Below are 14,985 nucleotides of genomic sequence, written 5' to 3'. Positions count from 1 at the left end.
ACGGATTGATTCTGCCTCAAATTGCTTTTAAATGGAATCTCTGAACCAGTTACAGAGCACAGGAGACGCTGGCCTAACTTGAATCGAACTAGAATCATCTCTTCTCTTAAAATGACACTTTCTTTATGGTTAATTATAATAAAATCATCATCCAGTGTGCTATATATTCCACCAAAATTAGTTTGAACTTAATAGGAAATATTTTGCCTAGGAATCCAAATCTTGATAAATGCCATAGCTTTTTGCTAGTTTTCTCCTCCTGCTTCTTCAATGGAAGAAATGGTTGATTTGGTTAAGAGACTGACAGTGACAATAAAATGATCCAAATGTCCTATGCTGTCACACTCAGACACCTCAGTTTTAGGAGGGTATGATAATGCTCTTCCTGCTCGGGTTGGTAAGGTTTTTTTTCTTTCACTACACTGCAATTGTAAAACAAACAGCAAACAAGATTTTCTGCTCACAGACAAAAGAGCATTATGACCTATTTAACTTACCCAGGGCCGTATTTTTCTCTAGGGTATGGTAATTGTTTACATCTCAAACTCTGATATCACCTTATGCTGGAGGGATGAAACTCTTTAAAGTCCAAGCAATTTCAGGGTCAGAGTTGCGCTGAGAGTAAAAATTAGGTATACCATAAAAAGAACATAATGGGTAGGTAATGGATACACTGCAAGGCAAAAACAAACAACCAGTCACCAAAAGCAGAATATCGATGTACATGGTGCTGTACCTCTTTTTAATATAATAGTAGAAGAGATGAGTGTTGTAGAGTGCCAAGAAGTAGGAAAAAATGCAATATACCCATGTGTTCTCTACATTGCAGAATATGTTAACCAAGACAAAAGATCAAGTACATCACTATGTGGCAAAGCTAAGCGGTGAAGATTGATGATTATAGGATACATAAATAAATGTAAAACTATCTATGAATTAAACACATCACAGTGAAGAGTGCAACAAAGAAACTAAATGCTGACCATGATTTTCCCAAAAATGTCTCTTCTTTACAAACTTATTAGTTTTCTTGGATATAAGGGGGCATACTGTCATACAGGACAGTCCAGAAGTGGTAGAATCAAGGGTGTGAAGATCAAGTAGACAGGTTAAACAGGTCTTTATAGTCTCGGTATACTTTTCACTTTCAAATTGAATACTATAGAAAGTCTACCTGAGGTCAAACATTCACATAAAGGAATCAACTGAAATGTCACAAAATATACTCTCTTTTCTTGAGTCTATGTTGAAGAAAATATTTGTTTTTTTACAGATCTCATGCATGCAATTCTCACAAAACAGATTTAAGACCACATAATGTACATATTAAAAATTGAGTAAATATTATTAAATTAATATAGCTAATGACATTTTTCTTCTCTTTAAAGAAAATATTATCTGTATCACTTCTTTCAAAAGACAGACTTTCATGACAAGTTAGTCTGATATCAAGCAGCAGTTCATTCTTGATGATTAAGAAGTTCTTAGATTTTTGTTTCCTACTTCCCACAGTAGGAAACTTGCAAAGTGAAATCTTCCTGTTTAGAACATAATGCAAACAATAGTCTTTGAGACTTAATATAAACAAACTTAGATACTTCATAACCATAAGTGCTCCCATAGTTGTTTCAGCTTTTGGTGGAGTATGTTATTTTATGCCCATGTACTCAGGCTACTCGGGTGGGCACGGAAGAGCCAGAGAAAATTCTGTTTCCAAGTTCAAAGCTAGAGTGTGTGACAGTTGCTCATTCTTCTCTCTCTGTATTGGTGGCTGGCTTTGTGCTAATAAATAGCCAGCATTATGCATTAAGCAAGACTGAATGGGGCTCTGAGCAACCTGGTCTCTTGGAAGGCATTACTGCCCACTACAGAGAGGTTGGAATTAGACGATCTTTAAGTCCTCTTCCAAGTCAAACCATTCTGTGAATCTATGACTCACAATTTCCATTGATTTTAGAACTCAGAAGTCATACAGAAAATTCTAATAAAGCATTTTCACAAAACATTACCTAAAAAACACAGAGCATCAAATTCACAGAAAAGTCAACAATAGTTCCATAGTTACAACAGATTTCATTTATGACAAATGAAGACTACCCCACATTCAACAACTCTGAGTAAACTTCCAAGTGATTAAGATAAAGAAAGATCATTATATGCTTTCCAGAATTATGTATTTGTCCTGAAAGGTAAGCTGTTCTGTAAAAGCCTTGTCATCCTTGGCAGTGCTTTCCATATTTTCAACTGTCACTATAACAAACCTGTCACCAACAGTTTTGTGCAGATTCATTGGTCCTTTAAATCATATTATGTGCATCACTAAATTTATTAAACAAGAATAATGACTATATCTTTGATTTGCAAAGAAACAGAAAACAGAACCTGGAAACATCTAAGTATAACCTACAAAAAAACTCCTGCTTATTTCTTTTTTTCATCTGCATGGCATTAATATGCATTCTGGCACGAGTGCCTCACACTACTAAAAAGGTCTTCACTAAGGCACAAATCTCTACTTTAGAGAACATTCTTTAAAAATAATTCTCAGGAGGTTTTTTTTGTTTGTGTTTTGTTGCATTTTTAAAATAATTTTGGGTACTGTTATTTATTACATCATTCTCAAAATAAATAGTACAATACAAAATGCTTTACCCCCTAAGGGAAAATGACAGCAACTGAGACCCTCATTAGCATTAGTTTCCAAACAACTAATAAAGGAAAAATTCTTCAATTCATCTTACATCCAGTGAAATGGAAGCAGTCATTATTTCCCAGAGCAAGTCCAACTTTTAGCACAGCATGGATATTTTACATGTAAAAATCTGTAGTATAATGAAAGAGCACAATAGCACAAATTAAGAGCTAGGCTTCCCAAACACCAGTAATTCAGGGTAGGCTATTCATGCCTTTTAGCATCTACACAGAAAAAAAAAATAAATCCTCAGACAGAAGAAAATGACAGCAACGACAAGAATAGTTTAGGCTGGGATGGCTTTCACAGACCCTGGTCCATCTCTCCACTCAAAGCAAGACTAACTTGGACATTACATTACACAAGCCCTTGTCCAAAGTCAAATTTTGAATCTCCAAGAGTGTACATTCCATCATCTCTCAGAGCAACCTGGGGCAGCATGTGCTTCTCTGCACTCCATGCCACTTGTCAGAATTTTCCATTAAGAAAGTTTTTTGTCCTTTTGCCGTTCACCCCCAAGAGAAGTTGGGGGTGACCCTGCTGCTGACTCTTGTCTAAACCAGAGTTAAAGGACAGCAAATGTACCACTGTTGTTTGTTCATAAATTTAAGAGGAATGTTGTCAACTATGTGATTACAGTTTTCCCTTTCCCATGTTATCAGTTACAGTTATTTATACACTCCAATAGTTTACTGCTCCAATTTCTATTTATAAACCTCAGCCTTCTGAAAAATTCTATCCAATCTTTCCATAAGCCTCTCTTTCCCTTGAGTCTCTCCCCTCATCCCATGCCTTAAGCTTTCTCTGGAAAGCAGTCCATGAAGAAATGCCAAATTTCAAAAAAAAGGGGAATAACTAAAAATGTTACAGAAGTGACAGGGCTCTATCGCAGCTTTTCAGGCCTAATGTGAAAATAAGATAACATGAGCCAGAACGCAATATTGAAAATATTATTTTACTCAGGACTTATATTTGACCCATCCCAGCCCTGAGCCTAGCAACCTCTGCTACTTTTGGCACAGATGGAGGGCTGGTGGGAGTCACGTCTGAAAATTCTGTTCTGGACTCAAAACTTTTCTGATGTTGAAATTGCTTTATGCACCTTTGAGGGGAACAAGTAAAAACAAAATAAGAAATGCTCCCTTCTTTTGAGGCTTTTAGATTTCCCAGCTATACCTCACTGAATGAAAGCAAACTATTGTAAAGTTCTAATCTCCCAACAATTTAGTAAATTCTAAATCCTAACAGTTCACTAAATAGCTTAAAGTTAATAAAAATGCCATAGTAGTATTCCTACACCAACCACATTTATTCGGAAAAAGTAGTCAGTATTCAAACATAAGTAGTGATTAATTGAAGGCACACAAATGAATTTGCAGGTAAAGCTGTTCTACGTGGAAGACAATACATGATGGTATTTTCTCTTCATTCCAGTTCAGATTTAGGATCACTAAACAGTGTAATTCCAAATTTCTTGTATTCAAAACATTGTGACTGCCCACAAGAATTGCCGAATCATATCTGTACACATGGAAGGTCAAATTCAGAAACTGAAGTATTTGGGTTTTGTTAGGGGTTTTTTTTGTGGGGTTTTTTGTTTGTTTTTTTCCCCTTTCAGTTGCTTTTTTGGGGAGAGGAGAAGAGGGAAGCTTGATGGCTTTGTTTTTAAACAAAACATATCGGATATAATTCAATTATTTTACTCAAGACACTGGCTTCAACACCTTTTCTGGTATCAATGTACCAATCCAGCAGTTTACCAACCACTGGGACATAGGTCATATTGAAATTCCTAGCTAACAGGGATTTACTGGTATTTTCAACTGGCATCAGGATTGAACACTATCAATAATCAGAATGAACAGAGATTTTTAAGTCCTTCTGTCTTTGTATGCCTGAATCAGAAATATTAGTGCCTAAGCAGTATCTACAAAAAAATAAGTATTACACTACATGTCGAATGTTAAAATTGCACCTACATTAGCAACTAGTGCGGACTAGCTAAAAAAGAGACATAGAGAAAATGTTGATGCTGAGGACCTGATGTCTGCACAATTCACATTTCACAATTTCTGTCTTCTGGCTGGTTGGCTGTTTTAATTTGGAGTATCTCTAGAGAAGGTGCATTACCCACCAAATTATTTCAGATTGAAAAGCTCAGCCTGCTCCAAAGTGCCACTGATCAAGAATTGACCTGGTGTGCTTTACCGATCGATTTTCAGTAGCAGAGAAAAAGGAAGATGCCTTAAGTGCTTCATTTGCCAAGGATCTGTCCTTGTGTCTAGGAAGGAACTGGTGTCCAGGCATGAGAACAGTTCAGCAGAAGAGTTATTAAAGCATATTGCTCTAACACTTTAATGTAGTAACATGTTTGACATAACACAGTAAGGTAGGAACACAGATTTCTAAAAAACACCTTGACTCAAAAATAACTGAGGCCAAACAAAACTAGCTATACTTGCCACTAAAATTACCAGGGCAGTTTTCCCAAGTTTTATAGTTTAGGCTTTAACATCTTGTGGACAGATTTAGCAGCAGGACAGACAGCAGGACATTTACCAAAGAGTTAAAGATACAAAAGAAGTATTTCCACTGCATCCATTTTTTTATCAAGCATACCCACAGTTTTACTTTCCTTCCCCAAAGAACTGAACTTGCCAACACCTCAGGTCTAAATCTCCCCATACTACTGCAAGTTTATACTGCTTTCTCAGTAGCAAGCATCCAGTATACTGAAGCAGAGTCTGACAGTATCTGTGCAACACCACTGACAAACAGCTACATGAGGAGGCTTAATAACCAATGATTACACTCAAGATCTTTAAAAAAAAAAAGTTACATTACCTCTATGTTCAAATTAAGATGGTACTACTTTAGTTATCTATTTCGATGTTTATTCTTCAGTATAAGGAACATAGGGTGTAACACTACTTTGGGGAAAGGAATCAATCCTCAAAGTATTTCAAATTCAGTAATCATACCTAGCTATCAAATAATTTTATAATGAAGAACTAAAGTCGATTCCAAGCAAAGTTCTCCAAGTGTGACTTGTACTCACTAGATGCAGAACACCTGTAAAATTTGCTTCAACATAAGAAACAGGCAAGTGCACTCAAAAACAGTATTGCAGTTAACTACCAAGATTTAATAAAATAGCTTAGACTGTAACATATTTCTGCATTACATTCTGCAATTCAGTTTTATATTGGGTTTTGTTACCTGCAAAATATTATTATGGGAAAGCAGAGTGCACCTTAGTGTAAGAGAAATCTTAACAGTTTAATCAAAAATTATTCTTTGGTCCAGATCCAATTATTGCAGACAAAAGTGCGTATCACTACAGATGAAAAAAAGTTGCAATAGTAGTAATAATTAAGATTGTTGTACCTGCACTACCTAATACCTCACTCCTTTTCTTGGTGTTACTTACCCTTCAACCACCCTTTTGGATCTTGAGGCTGATGATGGCTCTTCATGCCAGGGCGCAAAGAAAGCCACTGGCATCCCAAGTCCAAGTATGATGTTGACAGTTTATTCCTCTGTAATATATAATTGACTCAGGATCACTTTAACATTTGATAACTCACTTGTAACATCTTGCTTATTCTCCATCTGTCTGCATGTTCACAGCTACATCTGATTTTATTGTAGATGTTGCATTTTACATGATATATACTTTTCCTCTCTGTTATAATCAAAACGTATTTTTATCTTCTTCAACCAACAAGTGGGGAGGAGTTTGCAACCCAGATCTCCAGTGCCAACTCTGCATGTCCTGACATCCCAGGTACTTCTCTACATTGTATCCTGCACTGATGCTTGAAGCCTCTGTTATGTCAGGTCTCTCTTCCTCTAAACTATCTTATCCAATCAAACCCACAAATACCCTACTCTCTACACAGAGTAATTATCTATGCAAAAACCTGTGGGTATACTACAGAAAAAAAAAGTACATTTAAAACAAATTCATCATAGCCACCTGGCTGTTAACAAACTGCTGTTATAGCTAAACCAAGTCAAAAGAAAGCTCCAGGTGAATTCAAGCAAAAGCTTAGACAAAGCAAGTCTGCTAAGCCAGTCATGAAGCTGTAGTGAGTTTACTCACACCTGTGACCTACCACTGGGAATGGGAATAGCTGGATTACAGTTTAGATAGCCAGAAATTCATCCCCTTCTCCTTCTCCCCAAAACATAAACATTTGCAACAGACTAGAATTGGACATTCTTTTTGCTACAAAAAAATAATCTGCAGGAACTTAGTTAAACACTGATGTCTGGAGTGCTGCTGTCCTGAAACTATTTGTTGCCACTGTACAGTACCTGCTTCTCATAAACTGAGATCTATACAACCTTCTCCGTTGCGCACCTTTGAAAGAGTAGTTCTAGATTTATCAATATTGTTACTTAGGTATACTGGTGGCCTAGTGGTTAGCGTGCAGGACTTTCACTGCTGCGACCACGGGTTCGAGTCCCCGGTCTCCTGGCCTGATGGAGGTCGTTAGCCCTGTGAGGCCATCCATCTATGAGAAGGACACTCTAAACAAACCTACGTCCTGAGGACCTCACTGCCATTGTCCAAGCTTGCTTGGCCCCGGCAGATGAACCTTAGGATTAAAGGGTGGGCTCAGTTCAGCGCAGGCTGTGTCTCACCTAAAAAATCCATTGCGCAGGCTGGAAAGGTAAAAAGACCTTTCCCAAAATCTTCGTTCGCGAAGATGGGCCATTATTATACTTAGGTATACTACAGTTGCTCCCACAGAGACTAATAAAGTGCAATTGTAAGACTGACCCTTTGGACATGTGAAGGTTATTCCAAGTGGTCCTTGACAACTTCACCTTCCTCCTAAGCACAAGCTGGAAGAGTTGATGAACCTTGTAATTTCCAGAGACAGTTCTGACTATAAGGACAATCAAGCAGCAACCTAGTACCATCTGCATTTACAAATTTAAACAAGGAAATTCTGAAAACACACTTTCTCTCCCTGACTGATGACTCCTTCCCCAAAAGGCTGACTTAGATACTCTAGATACTCTAGCAGGTATCTATGGGCGTTTCTGCGATAGGAGCAAAGACAAGCTAGAGAAATTATGCTTGTTTTAAATTCTAAATTACATGCAAAACATCTCATTAATAGGTTGATCTTCTACAACCACTGTAGGACACTAAACCTGACATAGTAATTTGGCCACTGGTCCAATTTCAGATCTAGCTACTCCAGCTATTTTAAAAAAAGACCACCCAGATCCAGTCTTTTAGTTAATATCATTTATGTGACATATCCTCATCACTACTCACAGTAGTTATATAACTCTTACATTTATTACAAAATAGATTTCCACTACATACCAGTCTCCAAAAAAGTTTTTATTTATAATTTCAAAGGAACAGATATTATAAAAATAAACAATTACTTAATATTCAGTTATTTTTATAATTTTCTTTTTTGAAACAGAAAACATATATTAAAAAAAATAATTTTCTATGACTGTCCCACAAAGTACAAAATTCTACATTTGTTCTACAGCTGCAGTAAAAGTATCTTCAAAATAAGGGAATACAGTCTTGGCAGTCCTGTATACTGCAATGTTCTGTATGCACACATATGAAAACTTAGTAAGGCCTGAACTGGGAAGGATGGCTATCTGGAGGAGGGGGAGGTTGCAGGGGAGGAGGAGGTGGTAAAAATGGGTATGACGAGTTGTACATGTTTGGGCCTGTCCAATTCATATTCCTATTGGAAAGTGGAGGGGGAAATTGATGCACGTCATTGACAGAACCAAAACCTGGAGGAGGACAGGGATACTGCTGCATCATTGGATATTCTTTTCTATAAGGTTGTGGAAACACTGGCGATTCCTGGTGTATCCTCCTGTCTGAAGAGTACAGCTGTGGTGGTCTTACTTGTGGCCTCCAAAACCCTCGAGGAGGTAATGAATGCCTGGCAAACTCTCTGCCACGGTATCCCCTTGAAGAACTTGAAGCAGGCTGCTGCATCGACTGGTGAAATCCTTTCTTCTCACCTAAAAAATAAACAAACAAAAAACCCCACAAACACACACGGTTGTAGTATTATTTTGGAAAGATCAAGTTTAGTCCTCATAAATCTTCCAAACTGAAGTCAAGGAAATTTGAAAAGTATTCTTACCAACAAAAAATACTTAAAACTAATACATAAACAACAAAATAATACTGGCAAGTCTACTGTTTAGTAACTAATTTTGATTGATTAGAGAACACAAAAAGGATAATCCTGAGGGCTGCAAATTCAATCATTAAAAAAGAAATCTCACTTTCCTTCCCTCCAGGCTTTTCATTTGTATAAATGAATCATAGGAACACTCAAATTTTGGGTATTTTGGAAGCTTTCATTTAAAACAAGATTTAAAAGCAACACATTTTAAAGCTAAAGATAACTCAACACTGTATTACCCTGAAGGAGTATATGGCTTTCAGTTCTGAGTTGGTATTACACCACAGGCACAGGACACAAATGGCTTGAAATTATTCAAGCTCAAATTACTAAAATTAACTTACTCTACCAGTTAAAGGGTAACCTGTACCTTCAGCTAATTAGCTTTCAGAATTCATCTTTTTAAGATTAATTTTTCCCTTTACAGGTCATTATAAGCATATATTTAAGGTTCATAAGAAATGTACTGCCTCTTTATATAAATATAAGAAAAGCTTTAATGGGAAAAGAGCTATAAAATGAAGAGCACCAAAATATTGCAAATGTTCCAAAAAGAACATTTAAAGATATTCAAAAAGTTGTAGAATTTAAACTGCATGAACTCGAAAAGATTTTAGGGTTGGAAGCAACAAGGTATTCAGGGACATACCACCAAATAAAATCACTGAAATTTAAACACTTGTGTGAATATAATCCTTGGCACTAGACTACATAGAAACATTTTCATCTCCAAAAGGCTAAGTCTGGAAAGGTAGCTGGATACCAAAATTTCTACTAATTTTCATGGGGGATTAGGACTTAAGACTCCTTTGGTACAAGAAGGCCTTTTGGAAGCACTGAAGTGAAAGTACTTGAATGGATATTTTTGTTCTTTCTTCTCCTAGCAAATACTATAATTTTAATATACTCAGAGTTTTATGAAGACGCAACCAAGCAAATTCCATCTGAGACTGAGTTTTTGTCTCAATTTGTCACATATCCTTATTATTTAATTCTACAGCCAAAGCAAATTGCACAATTTCAGTTTCTATGCCAACAAATCATTACCCATCTCCCTTGACAGAGTGCGGCAGTTCTTCCTGTTGTGTTCTCAGTTACGGAACATAACATAGTTCAGTAGCAGCCTCAGCAAGCCCTAGGCAATAGGGCAACAGGTCTGCAATAAGCTAGAAGAACAAGGACGTGGTGTAAAACGTGCCATATGCTAGATAAACAGAAACCAGGAGGAAAAAACCACATCAGCAATGAAGAGAAAGTACAGTACAATTCAGATCCTTCTCTTAAGGGAAAACTTCAAAACCACACGGCAAAAGCCAGTCCAAGGAAGATGGCAGCTTTATTTAAATGATGCAAGGGAGGGTCGTACTGTACAAAAAGCATTAAAGGACAGTTACTCTTTTCCCAGATCAAGAGAAGAGCATTTGAGTGGGGCGCAATGTATATCAGCTTTACAATGGAAGAGCAGCAAACTCACAGGAGGAATCTGTCCTAGAAAATCAAAGGCAAAAGTGTAGTGCTTTTTTTAAGTAGGGATGAGAAACAAAAATTTGGTTACTACAAAGAGAGCACAGATGCAAGCATACACCTGGAACAGGTATGACAACAGCAGGTGAAAGGAAGGGGCAGAAGGCTATTCATATTATGAAAACCTATACACAGGTTTGTTTATCTAATGACTGCAGGAGGTGAACAGAGAGGTTCTCAGCAAGCTACACCAGTAAGATTTTTTAGAGGAGTATTTATATGACATAGGAGGAAGAGCTTCCTTTTCAGACAGAGGAATAAATTCCCTATCTAAGACTTGGGCCTCCTCCCTGACTTCCCAAGAAGTGAGTTTCCAAAATTTGCACATGGCCTTTATCTATCTTGCCCCGCACTCAAAGGCTTTAGGTGAACTTGGGCCCAAACAACCCCTAAAGCTCTAAACTCCAAATGGCACCTGTTCTGTATCCTCACTGTGTGTCTAACACTGTTGTAAGAGCCCTTGACTCTCTTCCGACAACTGTTCTGCTGCTATACCACTTCCCTTCCACGGGGTTTCTGTTTTAACAGAAAATAACTTTTTTCTTATAATAAAATACGGAATGTAGGCACAAATTCACAAATATAACTTTGAAAAGCACAGAAATACTGATTAACTGTATGAAAAATCAATCATTAAGATAAATGTAGATGGGCATTCCAAACTCAGTTTGGAAAAATGACAAAAAGCATTCTCCCATAGCATTCACTCACTGGGAATTGTTTCTGATCTGAATTTTTTCCTTCCTTCACTTTCAGGCTTCTTTTTCTTCTGTTTTGCCTCTCTTTCTTTTTCATCATCACTGAAATCCAAGACCTGGTCAAAAACAAAGAAATCAGCTGGCTTCTCAGCACAAGAAATTTCTCATAAGACAATTAATACAAGATTCAGTTAATCTGTCTAGTTTTCCTTAAAAGAGGAATATTCAAGTACTGAACAAAAAAATTTTGATGGCCTAGGTGTTAGTTAGAAAGGAATTGGGAAACTCTGAAGGAGCTGGCTAGTTACTGCCAAGAAAAGCTTTTGAAGGGCAAACTGAAGACTAGGTGAATTAAAACATGAATTTTTAAAATAAGTAAAAATTAACCTGACAACCAATACCTAACTCAGCACAGTTAAACATCAAAAAAAAAGTCTAGTCTAAAATTGTCACTAAACTGGAATTTTCTGTAGTATATTTAATAACAAAATTCCTGTTACACTTGCAATAGCAATGTTATTCCAAAGGAATTTTTAGCTTTGAGAAATGTTGCTGTTTACAATAGATTCAATGTCACTGCATTTTCTTCTTGTTATACAAGGTTTTGCTACCTTTTAAATCCTAGCCTACATTTAGAATGAGGAAGAGTTATCAGTGACAGGGAAGAAATGTGTCAGAATTAATTAGTTCCCCAAAAAACAGCTCACTCATATGGCTTAAAAAGGGTAGGATTGTTTCCCACCCTTCCCAATTCTGAAAGCAGGAGGTTTGCTGCTTACAGCATGCACAGAGCATGGGTCTCAAAAACATTGCAGTAGAACACTACTAAAAAAAGCCACATAAAAGTTAATTCTGAATGCAACTATTGCCTCTTCTACATAACTGCATTACATACTTACTCAAAAAAAGCCACAAGTCATGATACATACCATGACATAAAATCTTTCACTAACTCCTGCTTTTTCTAAGGACTTCAATACACCATATTCCCATAGAGTAGAAATAATAAACAGCAATAGGTACCCTTTATTGTTACCTACTTTCCATGTAACATTCCATAAAAGCTGCGTCACAGAAAAATTGCAGTTGTCTGCTAATGCCAGCCTTGCAGCATACAGATCACACTTTGTCATCCTATGACCCCAAAAACAAGGCTGAAAAAGACTGTACTAGCGAGTTTACAGTTAAGGTGGGTTAATTAAGAGCCTGTCAGAAAAGGAATGCTTACCATATAAAGTAGCAAGTAAAAAAAGCCTAACATGGGTTAATTTAACATTCATACAAAAATAAAGCCTCACAGAATCACAAAAAAAAAAAACTGACTCCGGCAACTGCACACAGTTTACCATTGGGGCTAGCCAGAAAAGTTATAAATTCAGCTGCAAGCTGAGATGTCTAAAAGAGTCTGACTGTAAGAGACAATTTCAAGCATCAGTAGTGTAAAATTTAATCTGCACCCTTGTCAACAGCTATTACCTTCACAGCAAAAGCTACTTTCTATCAACTCATCAGCTGTCACAGTTTGGATAGCCTGGTGTACACTCTGACTGCTAGAACTAACCAAAGATTATTCTAATTGGGGATTACAAGATGCTAGATGTGGATTTTTTCCAAAACAGAGCACACAGACAGATCAGAAAATCAGAACAGCCACAAAAACAAAGATGTCATAAAAAGCAAGCAAGTTTGCCTGTCCTTGTTTCACTGATTTTGTTCAAGCCTTCTTCCTTCCTATGGTGAAGTACAGCAAACCTGAAGTTTCCCCTGTACCTTCAGATTCTAACCTGAAGGTAACAGTATTATAAGTAAAACTAAGAAAAATCATTAAAAAAACCCAAACCTTGGAAAAAGCAATTAACCTGTATCTGTAGAAAATCTGACTGTTTCACTGTATTTAGCCAAATTTTAAAGTTTCTTAGGTTCCTACAAACTCAAATTACACATTTACAAGCTTATGTCCTGAAAAGTTTTTAAAACACGACTAAGAAACAACAAAAGAGCTCACCATTAGCCAGTAAGCATCACCACTAGAAAATTGTTAAACAAACAAAAGCTAAGACTAGCCAAAAGTTTCTAAGTACACAGCCTTTCAAAGCTCTGCTGATCACATACATACAGTCCAATTCCTAAGCAACACTTCTAATTCTCAAATTATGATTCTCTGTGAGATGATGTCTCACCAAGAAAGGAAGGCAATTTACAGTGAGAACTGACAGACAAGCATTCTTTGAGAGAAAAGTTCATGTCACAACATCTCTTCTTCAAGCCAGAACACCCAGCCTCAGATAAGGACTGTACTGCCCCTCACAGCATCCTTCTGGATATGTTGTCCAACTGTGGCATGAGTAGGTTCATGGTGCCCTGGTTGAAGAACTGCCTGAAGGACTAGAGGAGGTGAATAAAAAATACACATTTTTCCCAACTGCAAAAAGCAAGTAAAAAAAGACAGGTAGTACTTTTTACACTTACTATGACACCTCTCAAAGAAAAGCATGAACTTTTCTTTCAATAAAAAGGTATATCCAACTCCTGTCTGCATTAAAAAAAATAAGCCTGCTAATTAGTTACTCTGCATAGAATTTTTTTTACATATAGCTTGTGTAATCAAAAAACAATAAACAAAAAAAATCCACTATAGTTACTTCAGGTGGTGGTTCTTGGTCATGCTTCCAAGATGCATCTGAACCTTTCTCCCTAAAAAAAAAAAAAAACACAAAAAAACAAATAAACAACCCCAAACACAAATTAGACAATCCATATGAAGGAAGGGTAATACTTTCAAGGTATCAGATCTTGTACACCAAGAGGTGTCTGTTTCCGGAGAGGCATTTGTTTCTTTGCATTATATTTAAATAAATGAATAGGCACCACGCTAAGGAGACATGCTGCTGCTGACGCTGAGAACGCACACAGGATCACTCTCGAGGAGAAAAGACAAACGCAGAAAGAATCATGTCTTGCCGATACCACCCAAGGAGTCTTTCTGCTGTGCCTTTTGCAACTGGACTTGTCTATCTCACATTGGCCTCTTTAGCCACTAACGCGCTTGTAGCAAATGTGGGTAGAGCCCTTCCCAAATCTTCGTTCACAAAGCCTAACCATGATGATCTAAATGAATAGTAATGTATATGTCAACTTACTACTTCACTTGAAAAATCTTCCTGCTTTGATCAGCAATATTAAGCCAATATTAAGCTTTGATCAATATTCTTTTAACACATCCTTTTGAACTTAAATTGTTTTGAATCTGAATTGAGGCAGTTCACTGCAATGACTGACTGCAAAATTTAAACCTTTTATTTTCACACATCTTATCTCACTCTCCCAAGGCAGCCTTGTCCATTTCAGCAAAACACAAACCACTTTTCATACTACAAAGAACTTAGTAATCTTCTTTAAAGAACAATATAGTATTTCTTTGACTTCCACAGTCAAGATATTTCTGAAGTAAGATCTGAAAGTCCAACAAAAGGTGACTCAGAGGAATCATGAACATGAGCTTATCTATTTTTAGCAACAAACTGTTTTGCATTCAGTAAGTTTTACACTACACTTTATTTTTCTATAAAGTGTAAGGCTTATTCATAGCACTTCAACTTTGCACAATGTAAGCAGATTGCATTTCAGATTTCAGAAAAAGCTTCAAACTTAATGTTTCTTTCAGATCTTTATCTTGATTCCTTTCATTTTCAAAGTACCATCACAGCTTTCAGTAGCAGTTTTAAAACTTTAAGCCTTTAATACTCCACAATCTGGTGCGCACACTGTCAAACTAATAAAAAGCAGAAAATAAAAATTATTGGTCATCAAATTTACAATCTGCTAAGGTCCAAAAGCCTTCTTGTGAAGCACTGACCAAAGCTCAACTTTTCTACTATCC

At 36.8% G+C, this 14,985-nt stretch overlaps 1 protein-coding gene across 3 annotated transcripts in view; it reads right to left on the bottom strand.

Moving 5' to 3' along the window:
- NAF1 (nuclear assembly factor 1 ribonucleoprotein) overlaps positions 1-14,985 on the bottom strand; it is a 33,595-nt gene that overhangs the window by 8,097 nt on the left and 10,513 nt on the right. For 2 of the 3 annotated variants that reach the window (XM_027676797.1, XM_027676799.1), the window contains exons 6-8: positions 13,748-13,799; positions 11,119-11,221; positions 8,107-8,713 (exon numbers count right to left, since the gene is read on the bottom strand). In XM_027676797.1, coding sequence (XP_027532598.1) covers positions 8,304-8,713; positions 11,119-11,221; positions 13,748-13,799 — 565 coding nt within the window. In that variant the 3' untranslated portion in view covers positions 8,107-8,303. Of the gene's footprint in view, positions 1-6,122; positions 6,232-8,106; positions 8,714-11,118; positions 11,222-13,747; positions 13,800-14,985 lie in introns of those variants that run through there. The other variant, XM_027676800.1, reaches the window with a different exon arrangement.

Source organism: Neopelma chrysocephalum, unplaced genomic scaffold, assembly GCF_003984885.1.
Source record: "Neopelma chrysocephalum unplaced genomic scaffold, ASM398488v2 Primary Assembly neopelma1_42, whole genome shotgun sequence".
NCBI lineage: Eukaryota > Metazoa > Chordata > Aves > Passeriformes > Pipridae > Neopelma > Neopelma chrysocephalum.
This window is presented reverse-complemented; position numbering and strand designations above follow the sequence as displayed.